This window comes from Dendrobates tinctorius, unplaced genomic scaffold (assembly GCF_039654945.1).
Source record: "Dendrobates tinctorius isolate UK_male_01 unplaced genomic scaffold, ASM3965494v1 ptg000086l, whole genome shotgun sequence".
Lineage (NCBI taxonomy): Eukaryota > Metazoa > Chordata > Amphibia > Anura > Dendrobatidae > Dendrobates > Dendrobates tinctorius.
This window is the reverse complement of record NW_027361754.1, coordinates 9,301,185-9,318,888: the sequence shown is the minus strand read 5'-3', so window position 1 is coordinate 9,318,888 and position 17,704 is coordinate 9,301,185. Positions and strand designations below refer to the sequence as shown.

At 46.2% G+C, this 17,704-nt stretch overlaps 1 protein-coding gene across 2 annotated transcripts in view; it reads right to left on the bottom strand.

The window, feature by feature from the left end:
* Positions 1-2,428: 2,428 nt before the first annotated feature.
* The window catches only part of LOC141097665 (6-phosphogluconate dehydrogenase, decarboxylating), a 96,640-nt gene continuing 81,364 nt past the window's right edge, over positions 2,429-17,704 (bottom strand). Inside the window, exons 1-13 of one of the 2 annotated variants that reach the window (XM_073585016.1) lie at positions 11,353-11,507; positions 8,425-8,500; positions 7,913-8,092; positions 7,408-7,473; positions 7,209-7,327; positions 6,974-7,040; positions 6,448-6,582; positions 6,144-6,333; positions 3,993-4,123; positions 3,607-3,740; positions 3,255-3,354; positions 2,871-2,993; positions 2,429-2,756 (exon numbers count right to left, since the gene is read on the bottom strand). In XM_073585016.1, coding sequence (XP_073441117.1) covers positions 2,637-2,756; positions 2,871-2,993; positions 3,255-3,354; positions 3,607-3,740; positions 3,993-4,123; positions 6,144-6,333; positions 6,448-6,582; positions 6,974-7,040; positions 7,209-7,327; positions 7,408-7,473; positions 7,913-8,092; positions 8,425-8,500; positions 11,353-11,360 — 1,449 coding nt within the window. In that variant the 5' untranslated portion in view covers positions 11,361-11,507 and the 3' untranslated portion in view covers positions 2,429-2,636. Of the gene's footprint in view, positions 2,757-2,870; positions 2,994-3,254; positions 3,355-3,606; positions 3,741-3,992; positions 4,124-6,143; positions 6,334-6,447; positions 6,583-6,973; positions 7,041-7,208; positions 7,328-7,407; positions 7,474-7,912; positions 8,093-8,424; positions 8,501-11,352; positions 11,508-17,704 lie in introns of those variants that run through there. The other variant, XM_073585017.1, reaches the window with a different exon arrangement.

The window sequence follows — 17,704 nt, the reverse complement described above, 5'->3', positions numbered from 1 at the left end:
GAAAAAAAATCCACAGCTTTACCACTGTGTGTGAACACAGCCTTACTGGACAGTAAGAAAGCGCCTGGGCCTGACGCTTCTCTTTGGGCAGCTGCAGATTTCATATACAGTTGTGTGAAAAAGTGTTTGCCCCTGCCTGATTTCTTATTCTTTTGCATGTTTGTCACAGTTAAATGTTTCAGGTCACTAAACAAATGTAATTATTAGACAAGGATAACACAATCACAAAATGCAGTTTATAAATGGTTTTTATTATTAAGTGAAAAAAAACCAAATCGACAGAGCCCTGTGTGAAAAAATGATTGCCCCCGCCCTCTCAATACATAAATTATCTGTAGTTTATCACATCTTTTAGTTAAGCGGAGTTCACATTCCCTAGCCATGCCCAGGCCTGACTACTGCCACACCTGCTCTCAATCAAGAAATCACTTAAATAGGACCTGTCTGACAAAGTGAAGCAGACCAAAAGGTCAGCATAAGCTAGACGACATGCCGAAAGCCAAAGAAATTCTGTAACAAATAAGAAATAAAGTAATTGAGAGCTATCAGTCTGTAAAAGGTTATAAAACCATTTCTAAAGCTTTGGGACTCCAGCGAACCACAGTGAGAGCCATTATCCATAAATGGTAAAAACATGATCAAAATTACCCTAACAGCACAGCAACAACTCATTCGTCACAAAAGACCCCACGACAACATCCAAAGAACTGCAGCCCTCAGTTAAGGTCAGTGTTCTTGACTCCACCATAAGAAAGAGACTAGACAAAAATGTCCTGCATGGCAGAGTTTCAAGACAAAAACCACTGCTGAGCAAGAACATAAATGCTTATCTCAGTTTTGTCAGAAAACATCTTGATGCTCCCCAAGACTTTTTGGAGAATACTCTGGACTGATGAGACTAAAGTTGAACTTTTTAGAAGGTGTATGTCCCATTACATCTGGCATAGAAGTATAACACAGCATTTCAGGAAAAGAACATCATACCAACAGTAAAATATGGTGGCGGTCGTGTGATGGTCTGGGGCTGTTTTTCTTCAGGAATTGGAAGACTTGCTGTGGTAAATGTAACCATGGATTCTGCTACCAAAAAAATCCTAAAGAAGAATGTCCGACCATCCGTTTGTGGCCTCAAGCTGAAGTGCACTTGGGTTATGCAGCAGGACAATCATCCAAATCACACCAAGTCCACCTCTGAATTGCATAAGAAAAAAAAAAATAAAATTAAAGACTTGAGTGGCCTAATCAAAATTCTGACCTTAAAATTCGACTGAGCCGCTGTGGCATACACGGAAACCCTCCAATGTGGCTGAATTACAACAATTCTGCAAAGAAGAGTGGCCAAAATTCCTCCAGCATGATGTAAAGACTCATTGCCAGTTATCACAAACGCTTGATTGCAGTTGTTGCTGCTAAGGGTGGCCCAACCAGTTAAGTTTAGCGCGTAATCACTTTTTTGACACAGGAACCTGTAGGTTTGGATTTCTTTTTCCCTTAATAATAAAGGCTTCTATTTATAAACTGCATTTTGTGATTACTTGTGTTTTCTTTGAACAATATTTACATTTGTGTGGTGATCAGAAACCTTTAAGTGTGACAAACATGCAAAAGAATAGGAAATCAGGAAAGAGGGGGGAACACTTTCACACTATAGGTGCGGAATGCACATTTTTTTTTCTGCGATGTCTCTGGATTGAACTACAGAACTGACTAAACTGATCCATACAGAAGGAAAGAAGAGCGGCGTTATTACTTTATAGAGTCCTGATGGAAGTCAGAGGGATAATCGTTCATTTCTATTGTAATTTAGGCCTTTTTGGTGGCATAAATTATGACTGTCACTCTACGCTTTCAAAAAGGATGTCCGGGACTGGTGTACAGGTCGGCACACCGTCAAAACGACGCATGCGGAGGTATCTGCATACATCGGCACGGCCTGCGTACCTAATGCTAAGGTTAGGGTACGCAGACCGCATGCCGGAGCTGACTGGAGGAGGTGGAGCAGTGGGCGGAGCTTCACAGAGGAAGTCCACACCCCTCCGCAGCTCCACCATACGCTAGTGTGAAACTAGCCTAAGAGAATAGCAGATGGCTGAGTATTGCAACGCAGTGTTCGGACTGGCCAGGGGCTCTCCTGAATGGAATGTGACACCAAGTATTTCTGTGCAGCCATCACGCTTGGGTCGGTAGAGCTGCTGGCCAGTCAGAGCATTGCGATAGCCGGCCGATTTATACGACTGACTCTTCCCGTTCAATGTTAGGAGGGAAAGGTTTTGGATTTTTATGGTAAACTTTTTCCAATGTTGGATTTTACCTTTTGTATTTTGGCGATTAAAAAAGAATCTGGGACTCAACCCAGAAAGACGGAGGTACAGGAAAAGTACATTTGGAGCCAAAGCGCGAGTAAGAAAGTGACACAACAATTCAGGAGTGCAGAAACTCAGGTTTTTCCTTTTATAGAAAAGTCCTTGCTACTGTATGTAGTAATATTTTAGCTGCGGAGTCACGGCACAAGGCAGCAACCATATAAAAAACATTTATTCTCATAATAAACCGATTAGAAAAAACAAAAACGGACAACACTCAGGCCAGCAACTACGATGGGTCCGGACGAATCTCTCAGGGGACGGACGAGCAGCTCACACATTGTAGGAAGAGGAAGACACATTGCCTCCGTGACCGGTCCAGTTAGTGTGAACGTAATTTCCGGGTTTGGTCAGGAGCTCGTAGGTGTGAGCCCCAAAGTAATCTCTCTGAGCCTGAAATAAAAAAAAAACCATCATCAACTCTGCAACCTGAGTCCACAAGAGCAGGATGGGTGTTGTAGTTCAGCAGCTGGAGAGCCCCATGTTCCAGGAAATAAACCCCCTCACCTGGATCAGGTTTGCTGGTAACATTTCATGCCTGTAGCCGTCATAGAAAGACAAAGCTGTGGTGAAGCACGGCATAGGGATCCCATGCTGCACCCCGGTGCTCACCGCCCGGCGCCAGGACTCCTGGAAAACAGGAGGCGGAAACCATAGTGAGTGAATGCAAACATCTTTAATAGGACCCCCAACCCCTCCATGTGGTTTATAACATTGCCATCTTCTGTAGCAAGTGAGCTACCCCGATAATAGGGCCAGAAAGCACAGAGGTACAGGAGCATCCATGGGCGCTAAGAGTTATGCAAATATTAATTCAGGACATTGCGCCATCGGCAGATTAATCCTGTCTGCCCTATGTCAGACTATAGGCTCCCTCCTTTATCTGCTCACCTGGCAGTTGTGCATTTCCTTTTTGAAGAAATCATCTAACAAGAGATTTTGAAGATCAGGATTCCTGTCGAATGCTTCCTTGATTTTGCCCAAGAACACACTGAAAAGAAATAAAAAAAAATTATATAGATTTTTTTTTTTTTATTAGTAACCATAAGAGCCAGCCCAAAGTTACAGCAAAACGATAAAACTAGAAGAGGATGTAAAGAAGTAAACTTCTACATTGTGATTTCTGACCTCTCGCTCTCCAGCTGCTGCAAAAGTCACAACTCTGAGCTGTCAGGACACGCTGGGAGTTGTGGTCTTAACACAGCTGGAAAGGTGCTGTAAACCTCGACAGCCCTCCCGTTACCTGCGGATGATGCAGCCCCCTCTCCACATCATGGCAATCCCTCCGTAATTTAACTTCCAACCAAAATCCTTCGCTGCCTGACGGAACAAGATGAATCCTTGTGCGTAAGAAATGATCTTAGATGCATATAAAGCCTGAAGGGAGGAAAAAAAAGATAATGTAAAAAGGCTTTATAACAATAATATTTCTTTACAGGAGTAGGAGTTTGCACAATTGACCGTTATACCCCAGAGCTGCATTAATAATACTGCAGAGTTCACAGCTAAAGTTACCCAGCATTTCCTGCTGATTCAGGGTCTGCAGTTTTAATTTTTATCATTAGTCTTAGGTCTGTACTCAGTATAAAAAAAAAAACCAAACAAAAACACATTTTGCCAAGTTCATACCTTGCGGATGTCCTCCAGGAATGCCTTCTTGTCTCCTTTAAATGGCGCCTGTTTTGGCCCCTGAAGCTGCTTGCTCGCCACAATCCTTTCTTTCTTCAGAGATGATAGACAGCGAGCAAACACTGCTTCACCTGCGGGAAGCAAGGACAAGTGTAAGAAGCTTTCCACCAGGACCTTCGGCCGGGTTCTCACTGCACATTATGAAGACGTTCGGCCCACAAAAAGTACCGATTATACGATCCTGAGGAATGAAGGGCGCTCAGGCAATCACTGGAGACAGCGCCATACACGTGTGGCTGTGCCTGGTACTGCAGCCCAGTACGATTCTATTACAACAGAGGTGCAGGGAGCCAAGTGATCAGATTCTCAGGACCCCGGTACAGCGGCGGCATCAGTCCCTGACGGGAGGCCAGCAAACCTCCTCCTACCTTGCAAAATCCCAGGCTCCTCTTCTGTAATACCAGCAGGTAGGAGCTGGTTCACAGCGCTCTCATCTGGAGGCCGAGGACTACTGCCCAGGACCTGCAGATCAATTCACTCATCGCTAGGGGCAGGGGTTCAAACACCCTGAAGTGTAAACCGTAAAATGTATTGATGGCCCCCAAAAAAAACTGTTGGCCATTTGCAGCATTGTTGTGCAAAAAAGGAAATCAAAGGAGCGTGTTGAGATGCTCTGCCTGAGACAGATGTGTGATGCTCTGCAGACGCAGGTAATCAGGTTCTCAATTTCATCAGGACAGCGCCATTTACATTAACCCTGTCAGTGCTGGGGCCGTCTGCAGCATCATCACGCAGGACTGGTTTCCTGATGACACCATTAAAGTTATACAACGTTTCCTGATGGGATTACGCCACTGCGATCTGGGGAGCGGGAAGGAAGAGACTGAAAAACATGAAATCCTCCCCCAGCAAGTTATACGGCTCTTTACTGCAATGTCAATTTACAGTTCCTCTTAATCAGGAATCAGATGCACTAACAGACAATATGTCCAGAAAGAGTCCAGATTATCAGATTGTACAGAATAAAGGGGGTTTTACACTAAGCGATATCGCTAGCAATATCGCTAAAACGTCACCGGTTTTGTGACGTTATAGCGATATTGCTAGCGATATCGCTATGTGTGATACTTACCTCCGACCGGCTCCCCCGCTGTCCATCGCTGATCGCGCGAGAATGTCCGGCTCCATTTCTCGTCGGGCGCTTCCTGCTGAGACTTCCTGCTGTGACGACGAGCGACGTGTGGACGCGGGCGGGAGGACATCAGGATCGCTGTGTGTGAATGGTAAGTATCGTTCTCTGCGTCGCTGCTGTATCGCTGTGAGATCTTTCTGTATGAAAGCTCACTAGCGATCATTTAGCGATGCACCAGCGATCCTGACCGGGTCGGATCGCTGGTCGGATCGCTGGTGCATCGCTAAATGTAAAAGGGCCTTTAGGCTATGTGCCCACATAAGCAGATTTTTCCTGAGAAAAACTGGACTCCTCAGGAAGTCAGCATTTTTTTTCACGTTTTTTTCCGGAGCATCCTAATACAATGAACATAGTGGCAAATCCGCAGATTTTCTGCAAAATTAATGAACATGCTGCGTTGTTTTCCGCGATGCATTTTTTTGGCGGAAAGAAACACATCATGGGCACAAAAATTGAGGAATGCATTGTAATAGGATGCTTAATGTATGTGTTTTTTAAAGCATTTTTGCAGGGGAAAATGCTAAATAAAATGCAGAGAAAAAAAAAACAAAAAAAAAAAAAAAACAGTATGTGTGCACACAGCCTTAGTGCGCCATGCTTGCTTACAGGTCGTATTTGGCAATGCATCTTTCTTCACAGGAATAAATAAATAAACAAGCTGCAATACCAGACACAACCTGTAGATAGGGGTGGTGCCGTTTTGGAGGAAAGCTGCAGTGTTTTGCTATTCCCGGACAACCCGTAAGTGCCGTTTGCTTTTCCATCCCCTCAGCCGATCCCACCTTATCACTTGTATGCGATTCTACATTTAGCACAGGTTCAGTGCATTCACACCAAAGCCACCTGCCCCAGGACACAATGCAGTCCAGCTCCAACAACGCACCAACAAAGACCTGAGGAGGTGACTTGAGAAGAAAACACAAGGGGGTGAAAAAAAAAAAAAAAAAAAAAAAAATTACCGATGAGTGTAACAGGGACCCCGAAATCCAGAGCAGAGATGGCAGTCCACTTCCCGGTGCCTTTCTGACCAGCCGTGTCCTGGATCTTCGGGAGCAGGTGTTTTCCATCCGTGTCCCGGAATTTGAGGATGTCGGCCGTAATCTCAATCAGGAAAGAGTCCAGCTCAGTCTTGTTCCAGTCCTCGAACGTCTGAATGACAGGAAACAATTTCACAAAAAGAGCACAAAAACTAATAATGTAAATATGTTGAATTTTTGGAAGTTTTATTTTCTAGCGCACGTCCTAATGCTGGACACGCCGCACCTTCGCCATCTCATCCTGCTCCATCCCCAGGACGTCCTTCATCAGGTGGTATGCCTCGCAGATCAGCTGCATGTCCCCGTATTCAATGCCATTGTGAACCATCTTCACGAAGTGCCCGGAGCCTTCGTCACCCACCTGCCCAGAACAGATCAGAGTATGGCGGTGAGGTCCAGAAATAAAGGCATGAGGATAAATGTCTAAACAGTGAGTATCCATAATCTACACATGCGGGGTTAAACTGGCACAGAACCACCAGGGGGCGCTGTACACAACTGCAGCACATACATGTAGGCACTACATCCTGTCAAAGGTTCCCATAGCACCCAATGGGGAATTAACCCTTTACCATCCTTAAAGGGTCCCCATCCCATACAGCAGTGGGAAATTCCTGCGCAGCACTTGTTGTATCCGCTCAATCATGGGGGTTTGAACTTAGAGACCCGCTTAACTATCAACTCTATTAGTCCTAATGACGCAAAACACCACCAGGTACTTTGGTCCCGAGACATCACGGACATCGACTCACCCAGTCACAGCACGGCTCATTGCCGACCTTCGCTGCGATACTCTGGAAAATGTCCTTAATGTAAGGCCTGAAAAACAAAAGCAAACCCCCTGAGTGTTCCCTGGCAAGTCTGCGGAGGGCACAGCGGACATTTATTTTCCATCGTGTCAATCTCTGCCCCCAAATTTAATGGGACCAATAAAAATAAAACTCAAAAGTTGTAAGAAAAGGAAAGTGAACATTTCAGAACTCTTACCAAGCCTCATTATCTCCTCCGGGCATTAGAGAGGGGCCGTATCTGGCCCCGTCCTCTCCTCCGCTGACACCGCTGCCCACAAACCGAATGCCCTTGGCCTTCAGCTGCTTACAGCGCCTCTGAAAGGAAAAAAATAAAATACAGTGACTATTCTGCAGACAACTACCCTGTAATCCCAGCAGTCCAGAGGAAAACCTACCGTGCTGTCACCATACTCCGAATTGCCGCCATCGATGATGATGTCACCAGGTGAAAGAAGAGGAACCTGCAATCATAGAACAAGAAGTTACACGCCTGCCAGAAATGCTCAGGTCAGATGACTCAGGAGATTGTCCTCGCTGCCAGGAGTAAATCCATTCTTACCAAGCTGGTAATGGGCACGGCCTGCACCCTATTGACATTGGGAGCGGGCACGGTGCAAAGGATCCTGTGTGTATTTGCAGATTGTGATTAAATATTGGGCAGATAGGGAGTAATAATCTGATCGGACCGTGCGTCCTCCACCCTGCATTGTGAGATGCCATAGTGCAGATGCCCCCTAGTACCCGCTGAGGATCAACATGACTGTAAACAGAATGTGATGGCATTGTGGCCATGGCCAACACCATGAAAATCAGGGCTCATTGAACTGGGCACTGACAGTGTGCCCACATACTCATGCACGGCGATGGTGCCCAGGGGCCTATACAGCTAGCAATACATACCAGGCTATTAATGAAGTCGTCCACTGCCTGTCCGGCTTTCACCAACATCATGACCCGGCGAGGTTTCTTCAGCTTGGAGACCATTTCTTCTAAGGAACATGCCCCAATTACCTTGGTGCCTTTGGCCTCATTAGCCAGGAACTCGTTAACTTTAGAAACCGTCCGGTTAAATGCACAAACCTGGAGGAGATGATCAGTCACATATCAGGCCACATGTAGCCTGCACAGCTGCAAATATGCTGGGATTCATAGTTTTACAGAAGCTGGAGTGCCGTAGCTTGAGCCCCTTGGTTTAGGGCTTTGACTTCCAATTGCAAAGCTCCAACTCTCATCATGCTCTGCTGGCAGGCGTAGTGTTAGCAAGACACCCACAATTTGCAAATTTTCCATTATTTTGCTACATTTTTATTGGCAAACATTTGAGGTTCACCAAGGAAGGAAGTCACCCAAGAGCCAGGCGTTACATAATCCAATGATGAACCAATGACTCGTTTCGCCATCTCTCCACTTACCACATAGCCGTGGTCGTTTATGTTCAGGATCAGGTTCTGGCCCATCACAGCCAATCCGATGAGAGCGATGTCAGCTCTGGTAGAGAGAAAAACAAAAATTAAAGAATAAAGTTTCACGAACCCAGAGGTCAGCGGAGGACACGGCGGGGAAAGATTATCGTACACACCCAGCCGAACAAGCAGCAGTGACTGCATCGTGGAGCGTGCACAATTGTGATCAGTCACTTCATGTGTTGATTTTGGAAAGGGAATGCAGAACTTGGTGTGGACAATAAAACTGCTACATGTCAGTTATACAAGTCACATCTTATGTCTTATCATGCAGTTCTATCTCAGGCTGCAGAGATCTATGAAGAAGTCAGCTACTTCCTGCCATACAAGATGGGGAGAAGCAGGATTTTGGCAGAGGTTTTCCCGAGCTGGTGACCCCCTCCGATCAGAACCTGATCACCTGTCCTGACAATAGGTTATAACTCTCTTGAAGGGTATATTCCCACGTGATGTTTCTGCCACAGACCTCCTGCTGTGAAACCTGCATAATCCAGTGCAGCCTTCACTGCGGCAGATCCGCTGTACTTTTCACCCCTTGCACTGCGGTTCAGGTCAGCGCCGCTCAGCTAACGCTGCCAGTTTTTACATGGATTTCATGATTTCTTGCTGCAGTATATATACACAAAATTCCGCTCTACTGGAATATTCAAGTGTTCCTTCATTTTGGAGCAGCTCGCCATCTGTATGGGGAAACCTTATCCTGGATTCTCCTGTTTTTTGGCTTAAGGTTGCATGGTTCCTGGTATAGATACAAGTGGAAGACACTGCGGTTATGGAGGCACGAGGCGCTCTCTACCTCACTGACAGATGCAAATCCTGCACAGAACCCCCACCCACTGGGTGCCACCAGGTAATGGCATGACACAGCATGCAGCTAGAACAAACATGGGCACCGGGGATTAACCCTCTCCTGCATGGACAGCATTAACTGTAAATACCTGGATTTCTACATGGCCTGCCACACCTTCTCGAGGAAGAAAACTGTCATCAGTCTTCCTGGTGTTCGTCAGAGCAGGGAGCGTCTATTTTAGACATTCTTATTTTGGAATAGATTTAGGAGCATCCTGGGAAATTCTGCATCTGCCCCAATATCATCTCCTATAGGAAATCTAGGCATGAACCAGAAGGCTCTGTCTGATCAGCCAGCAGTCACAATGCTGCACAGCTCTAGGATATGCCGGAGGTGTAGTCTCCTGACGAGCTTTCTGGAGCTAATTACCATAGATCATCTAATCGGGATATAAATAACTGATCTCATTACTACACAGGATTACTGGTTCTTTGGGAAAATCCAGACTCCATCGCTGTCACGTTACATCATGGCCGCCAGGAGACGGATTAGAATAAGGGAAATTAAGGATTCCCATTACCGGCATTACCGGGACTCAGGGATCACCATTAACCCTTTATATTCAGCAACTAATCCTCTGAGGTCGGTATAAAGGTCTACGTCTGTATCTGCTCTAAGGTGAAGAGAACACGTGGAGATAACTTTCCACTGTGAGTCTAGTCTGACATCAAACATTAAAATCTGCAGGAGATGCAGCTACAATGGGACAGAGCTGTAATCCCATCAGACAAACGATGAGGCTTTAAAAAGCCACCTCCGCAGATCTCGCTGCAGGATACAGACTGACTGCTAATGGGTGGGCGATGTTTCAGGTAAAATAACTTTTAACATGCAAAACTAATTAACAATAGATGTTAAAACAAAAAAAACCAAAAACACGCAAGTACAATCCACATGTGACTACCGGACCCCACAAGGTCGCTCTGCGTCCTCACCATTGATCGCTGCTTCTTCAAACTGCACAAATCCAGAGAGATTTCAGTGCATCCCACAGTAAGAGATGGATGATGATCAGAGACATAGTGCGTATAAGGCCCATACTACATGGACTGCCCGCGGGTCTCCCGACAGCCCCATAGTCACATGTGAAGGCCGAGGTCTGTGCATCGCGGGTCTCCCGACAGCCCCATAGTCACATGTGAAGGCCGAGGTCTGTGCATCACGCGCCATATACGAACCAGGGCACTGAGCGCTCCAAAGAGGGGAGCCGAGACCACCCTAACAGCTCCCAAAAGAAAACTGACGCTGCCAATCTCCACAATGAAGGTGTCACCAGATCTTCCAGTGCAGAGAACACTGTGTTACCTAGACTGTTGGTGTAAAGGGTCAGTAAATGTGTGACGAAGACCGCATCCGTCAGCCCCATACAATAAAGGGAACGCAGGACCCCTGTTCTCACGGTCAGACAGAACCCCATGTCTGTGGGCCAACCCCTTTAAGGTAAGGGGCAGGTAACAGGTCTTCCTAAGTGTTGTGGACCATGATGGCAAAGTCATGGAAGTCAATGGAAATCACAGAAACAACACTGTCACTGACGTCTGTACATGTATAGGAGGGCAGAGGGAGCCGGGGTAGTGGGGGGGGGGGGTGGAAATATTGGGGGCAGAGGGAGGACAGAGAGAATATAGGGGGCGCAGCCTGTGGTGTAGATGTCAGGGTGCAAAAAAGGCAGTCACGGCAGATAGGGTGCACAACTATAGGGGTGGGGTGCAGATTATAGGGGATGCAGTGGGAGCAGTCAGATATAGAAGGTGCAGAGCCAGCATGTAAGGGGTGCATACACAGGGGGCAGCCGCCCTCACACCTGTCACCCAATATTGGCCTCTGAGTGCTGACAGTACTGCAGTGTGACCCCAGGTGACAGGTAACGTAACAGGCAGCAGTTGGAGGACTGCAAGTCTCAGCATGCCCTGCAGGGTGCCGCCCACAGGCTGAGGAGCAGGATGCCGGGGCTGCAGTTCTCCCATCATGCCCTGTGACCCGCAGTGACTGTGGGATGAGCGCTCCCGTCTCCCTCCCGCACTCACTCCGCCATGTTTGTTGCTCGGTGATGTCGGTGTCCGGTCGTGGCCGCTTCCTCCTCTCGCCGCCGTGTGACAGCTCCGGACTTCAGCCCATGTAGTTCTTGAAATATCACCTGACGTCACGCCCTACCGCTCTTCGATTGGCCCCTGATCAGGTAAAAGGGCGTGGCCAGCGGTGACTAAGAGGGGACGATGGCTCGTCAGGCAGTGGGCCGACCAATCAGACCAGAGCAATCACAGGCCGAGCTGTTAACCCTGCCCCTGCTGACAGGACGATGACATTGCAGGAAGTTGCTCCTCACCTGCCTGGAGGAGTCAGTGTCAGGGGTGTCAGGTGGGTGACTGTGGCTGCAGCAGGGGAGGACATTGCATTATCATCACTGCTCGTGACCCCAACAGGCTGCCATCAGAAGATGCTGGAGGTGCCATTTAAAGGGGTTGTCCAGTATTTAAAACATGTGCTTTCATATAATTAATAATAAAACCAGCGCTACACATTGCAGCAGGATGTCTGTGGAATTCCTGCTCAGCCTCATGTACAGTGCCTACAAGTAGTATTCAACCCCCTGCAGATTTAGCAGGTTTGATAAGATGCAAATAAGTTAGAGCCTTCAAACTTCACACAAGAGCAGGATTTATTAACAGATGCATAAATCTTACAAACCAAAAAAGTTATGTTGCTCAGTTAAATTTTAATAAATTTTAAACATAAAAGTGTGGGTCAATTATTATTCAACCCCTAGGTTTAATATTTTGTGGAATAACCCTTGTTTGCAATTACAGCTAATAATCGTCTTTTATAAGACCTGATCAGGCCGGCACAGGTCTCTGGAGTTATCTTGGCCCACTCCTCCATGCAGATCTTCTCCAAGTTATCTAGGTTCTTTGGGTGTCTCATGTGGACTTTAATATTGAGCTCCTTCCACAAGTTTTCAATTGGGTTAAGGTTAGGAGACTGACTAGGCCACTCCAACACCTTGATTTTTTGCCTCTTGAACCAGGCCTTGGTTTTCTTGGCTGTGTGCTTTGGGTCGTTGTCTTGTTGGAAGATGAAATGACGACCCATCTTAAGATCCTTGATGGAGGAGCGGACGTTCTTGGCCAAAATCTCCAGGTAGGCCGTGCTATCCATCTTCCCATGGATGCGGACCAGATGGCCAGGCCCCTTGGCTGAGAAACAGCCTCACAGCATGATGCTGCCACCACCATGCTTGACTGTAGGGATGGTATTCTTGGGGACATATGCAGTGCCATCCAGTCTCCAAACGTCACGTGTGTGGTTGGCACCAAAGATCTCGATCTTGGTCTCATCAGACCAGAGAACCTTGAACCAGTCTGTTTCAGAGTCCTCCAAGTGATCATGAGCAAACTGTAGACAAGCCTTGACATGACGCTTTGAAAGTAAAGGTACCTTACGGGCTCGTCTGGAACGGAGACCATTGCGGTGGAGTACGTTACTTATGGTATTGACTGAAACCAATGTCCCCACTGCCATGAGATCTTCCCGGAGCTCCTTCCTTGTTGTCCTTGGGTTAGCCTTGACTCTTCGGACAAGCCTGGCCTCGGCACAGGAGGAAACTTTCAAAGGCTGTCCAGGCCGTGGAAGGCTAACAGTAGTTCCATAAGCCTTCCACTTCCGGATGATGCTCCCAACAGTGGAGACAGATAGGCCCAACTCCTTGGAAAGGGTTTTGTACCCCTTGCCAGCTTTGTGACCCTCCACGATCTTGTCTCTGATGGCCTTGGAATGCTCCTTTGTCTTTCCCATGTTGACCATGTATGAGTGCTGTTCACAAGTTTGGGGAGTGTCTTAAATAGTCAGAAAAGGCTGGAAAAAGAGATAATTAATCCAAACATGTGAAGCTCATTGTTCTTTGTGCCTGAAATACTTCTTAATACTTTAGGGGAACCAAACAGAATTCTGGTGGTTTGAGGGGTTGAATAATAAATGACCTTCTGAATAAACTTTTCACAATTTAAAAAAAAATTAAACAAAGAAATAACATTCTTTTTTGCTGCAGTGCATTTCACACTTCCAGGCTGATCTACAGTCCAAATGTCACAATGCCAAGTTAATTCCGAATGTGTAAACCTGCTAAATCTGCAGGGGGTTGAATACTACTTGTAGGCACTGTACATCCATGCAGCTGCAGCACCAGACACAACCTGTGAATTAGGGTGGTGCTGTTTGTGAAGGAAACCCACCATGTTTTTCTAATCCTCCACACACGTGCTGTAAAGTCAGGAGGGTGGAGGGTTCTTCTGAAAAAAGGACTGAAAATGTTCAAGAGTTGACAAATGCAAATCGTGAGAATGACCTCTAGTTCAGGAGTTCTTAAAGGGGCTGTTTTTTTATTTTAGTACTCCAAGGGTTATTGTCCCTAAAATTAATGCGTATCATTACTAGTCGCCTGCCGGCTTTCTGCTGGTCTGTAACTGGCTGCAGCGGTAGAAATCACACAAGATCCCTGACCAGTGATTGGCTGCAGGGATCAAGTCCGCAAAGGCTGTCGAGGAGCAGCAGGGGGCGAGCAATGGCGCTCGTTATTAAGGAACGCAAACCATTGGGATAATAAAATGTAAATATAAAAACTCCCTTTGAAGCCTCTGTGCAATGGATTCCTCGTTTCGGCCGGTACTAGGATGTATTCACACTATAGATTTCTGGAAGAAATTTAGGCAGCTGTCCCATTTATGTGAATGAGACTTCCAGGGGTCCATCAGGCTGATTTCACAGGTCCCGACACTCACAGTCTGAATCCAGACCGGCCAAGGGTCATATATGAGGCTGCTGAGTGCCAGGCAGGAGGTCTGGACATCACGGTCTGTACTGGCACTGTAAATGGACAAGTGGGACTGACCTTAGCGATACAGGAGGACTCAGTATCCTTCCCATATATATTGGGGTCTAAAGGGACATCAGGAAGGAGCTATCCTTCTCGTATACACATCTGGTCATAATTGTTGGCACCCATAACATGAATCTGACAAAAGTAATAAATCAAAAATCTATGAAAACCATGCTTCCACAGAATTTAAACAAAAATAAAACTGTTTAAATAGGCCTGGACAGAAAGGATGGTGCCCCTGAAAATAATGTGACAAAAGGGACATGTTACATCAGGGTGTGTCCACTAATTAGCATCACAGGTGTCTACAATCTTGGAATCAGTGAGTGAGCCTGTATAGATTAGGCTACTTTCACACATCAGTTTTTTGCCGTCAGGCAGGATCCGGCTATTTTTAGAAAAAACGGATCCGGCATAAATTTTGGAGAACTGTAGAAACGGATCCGTTTTTCTGCCGGATCCGTCTAGCAGGTTATATCTGTTTCCTGGGGGCTGGCCAATTGGATCTGAGCATGCGCAGACTTAAAAAAACGGATCCGGTGGCTGGATCCGTCTTTTTCTGGATCCGGCGCCCAGACTTTCATTGTGGCAAAAAGCCGGAAGCTTCGGATCCGGCGCTTCCGGCTTTTTCGCCGGAGACAAAAAACGTTACAGTAGCCGTTTTTTCCAGACGCCGGAATGAGACAAGTAGCCGGATCCGGCAAAAAACGGATGAAACGCAATGCCATCCGGTGCTAATGCAAGTCAATGGGGAAAAACTGGATCCAGCATTGCATTTCGCCAGATCCGGTTTTACAAAAAAAAGCCGGATCGCACCTGACGGCGAAAAACTGATGTGTGAAAGAGGCCATAGAGGGCTACAGATACTCACTGTGCTGCTTGGTGACATGGTGTGTATCACATTCAACATGGACCAGAGGAAGCGAAGGGAAGAGTTGTCTCATGAGATTAGAAAGAAAATTATAGACAAACATGTAAAAGGTAAAAGTTATAAGACCATCTCCAAGCAGCTTGATGTTCCTGTGACTACAGTTACACATATAATTCAGAAACTTAAGCTCCATGGGACTGTAACTATCCTCTCTGGACATGGCCGCAGGAGGAAAATTGATGACCAACTGATAATACAAATGGCAACAAAAGAGCCCAGAAAAACTTCTAAACAGATTAAAGGTGAACTTTAAGCTCAAGGAACATCAGTGTCAGATCTCACCATCCTTCAGTGTATGAGCCAAAGTGGACTTCATGGGAGACGACCAAGGAGGACTCCATTGTTAAAAAAAAAAAAAAAAATCATATAAAAGCCAGACTGGAATTTGCCAAACTACATGATGGCAAGCCACAAACCTTCTGGGAGAAAGTCCTACGGACAGATGAGATAAAGATGGAACTTTTTGGCAAGGCACATCAGCTCTATGTTCACAGATGGAAAAATGAAGTATATCAAGAAAAGAACACTGTCCCTACTGTGAAACATGGAGGAGGCTCTGTTATGTTTTGGGGCTGCTTTGCTGCATCTGGCACAGGGTGTCTAGAATCTGTGCAGGGTACAATGAAATCTCAGACTATCAAGGGATTCTAGAGAGAAATGTGCTGCCCAGTGTCAGAAAGCTTGGTCCCAGTCACAGGTCATGGGTCTTGCAACAGGATAATAACCCAAAACACACAGCTAAAAACACCCAAGAATGGCGAAGAGGAAACCACTGGACTATTCTAAAGTGGCCTTCTATTAGCCCTGACCTAAATCCTATTGAGCATCTTTGGAACGAGCTGAAACATGCCGTCTGGAAAAGGCAACCTTCAAACACAAGACAACTGGAGCATTTTGCTCTTGAGAAGGCCAAAATACCTGTCGAGAGGTGCAGAAGTTTCGTTGACAGTTACAGGAATAGTTTGATTGCAGTGATTGTTTCAAAAGGTTGTGCAGCAAAGTATTAAGTTAAGGGTACCATCATTTCTGTCCAGGCCTATTTCATGAGGCTTATATATTTTTTAAATTCTGTGGAAGCATGGATGAAAAGCAATGTCTGACTTTCATTTGCATAGATTTTTGATTATTATTTTTGTCAGATTCAAGTTATTTCTGTCACCATTGTGGGTTTTTCTGTCATTAAACAACTGATACCAACAATTTTGACCACGTGTGTATTTTGGGGATGTAAAAGTACATAAGGAGGAGCTATCCTGTTATGGGCCATCCTTCCCATGTATATTGGATGTAAAAGTCATCGGAAAGGAGATTTCCTGTGCTTGCTATTCTTCCCATATGTGATAGCTTCTTCTCTGTGGGCTTTTTTAATTATTTCTTGTGTTGGAATCCAGATGAACGAAGGGGCAAGAAATCTCCTTTGCTGGGTTATCCTTCCCATATATATTAGGATCTAAAGGGACATTGGGTAGGCACTATCTTCTGTGGGGCTATCCTTCCACTATGTGATTTTGTCCAAGTGGCCCTTTGGGAAGGAGCTATACTGGGCTGGGCTCTCCTTCCCATATGTGATGGGGTCCAAGTGGCCCTTTGGGAAGGAGCTATACTGGGCTGGGCTCTCCTTCCCATATGTGATGGGGTCCAAGTGGCCCTTTGGGAAGGAGCTATACTGGGCTGGGCTCTCCTTCCCATATGTGATGGGGTCCAAGTGGCCCTTTGGGAAGGAGCTATACTGGGCTGGGCTCTCCTTCCCATATGTGATGGGGTCCAAGTGGGCCATTGGGGAGGGGTTAGCCTGTGCTCAGCTATTGTTTCCATAAGTGATAGCGCCTTCTTAATGACCCACTTGGACCCTATTTTGTTCTGGGGACCAAATGATCCAAGGAGAGAAAAACAAACTATCCTGTGATCGGTTATTGTTCCCACATGGATCCAAATGGGTCATAGGCAAGTGTGAAGGAGCCATCATTCCTTCCCATGTTCTCCATAGCAGCAGCCTTTCTTGTGGGATGTGGGGTCCTAGCAAGGGGCAGAATGCTCCCAGGGTCAGACCTGAGAGCAAGGAATCTGTGTCCTAGGACGAGTCAAGTGATTCAATGCTCTGGAAGGTGATGTCAATGTGCCCAGTATGGGTCTGCGTGTTACAATGTTACATAGGAGGAAGGATGTGAAATGTAATTCTTGGGTGCAAGTCGCCGAGTGGTGAAACTGTCCTCTTCTCGCTCAGGATCCTATGATTTCCTCACTGCAGGGTTTATGGGGACATAGGCAGCTGTGAACTAAAGCTGAAGAAAGATATACAGCATTATGGTAGGGACATAGACACTTGTCCTGCTGGGCATCTTCTCTAGTACCCTCCTAATTAGTACAGATTGGGAAATCATTGAAAATAGACACCGGGGAGAATTGATAAAGACTGGAGTTTTATTCTACAGCTGGAGAAAGTTTCATAAAATGCATTAAGAGGTTGATGGCCCCTAATAAACGTAGTGCGTCTATCGGATTCTCCGTAGGCCAGAAAATGACATTTCAGCTACAATGTGCCACAGTTTCCCAACGTCCATTATAGGAAATGTGC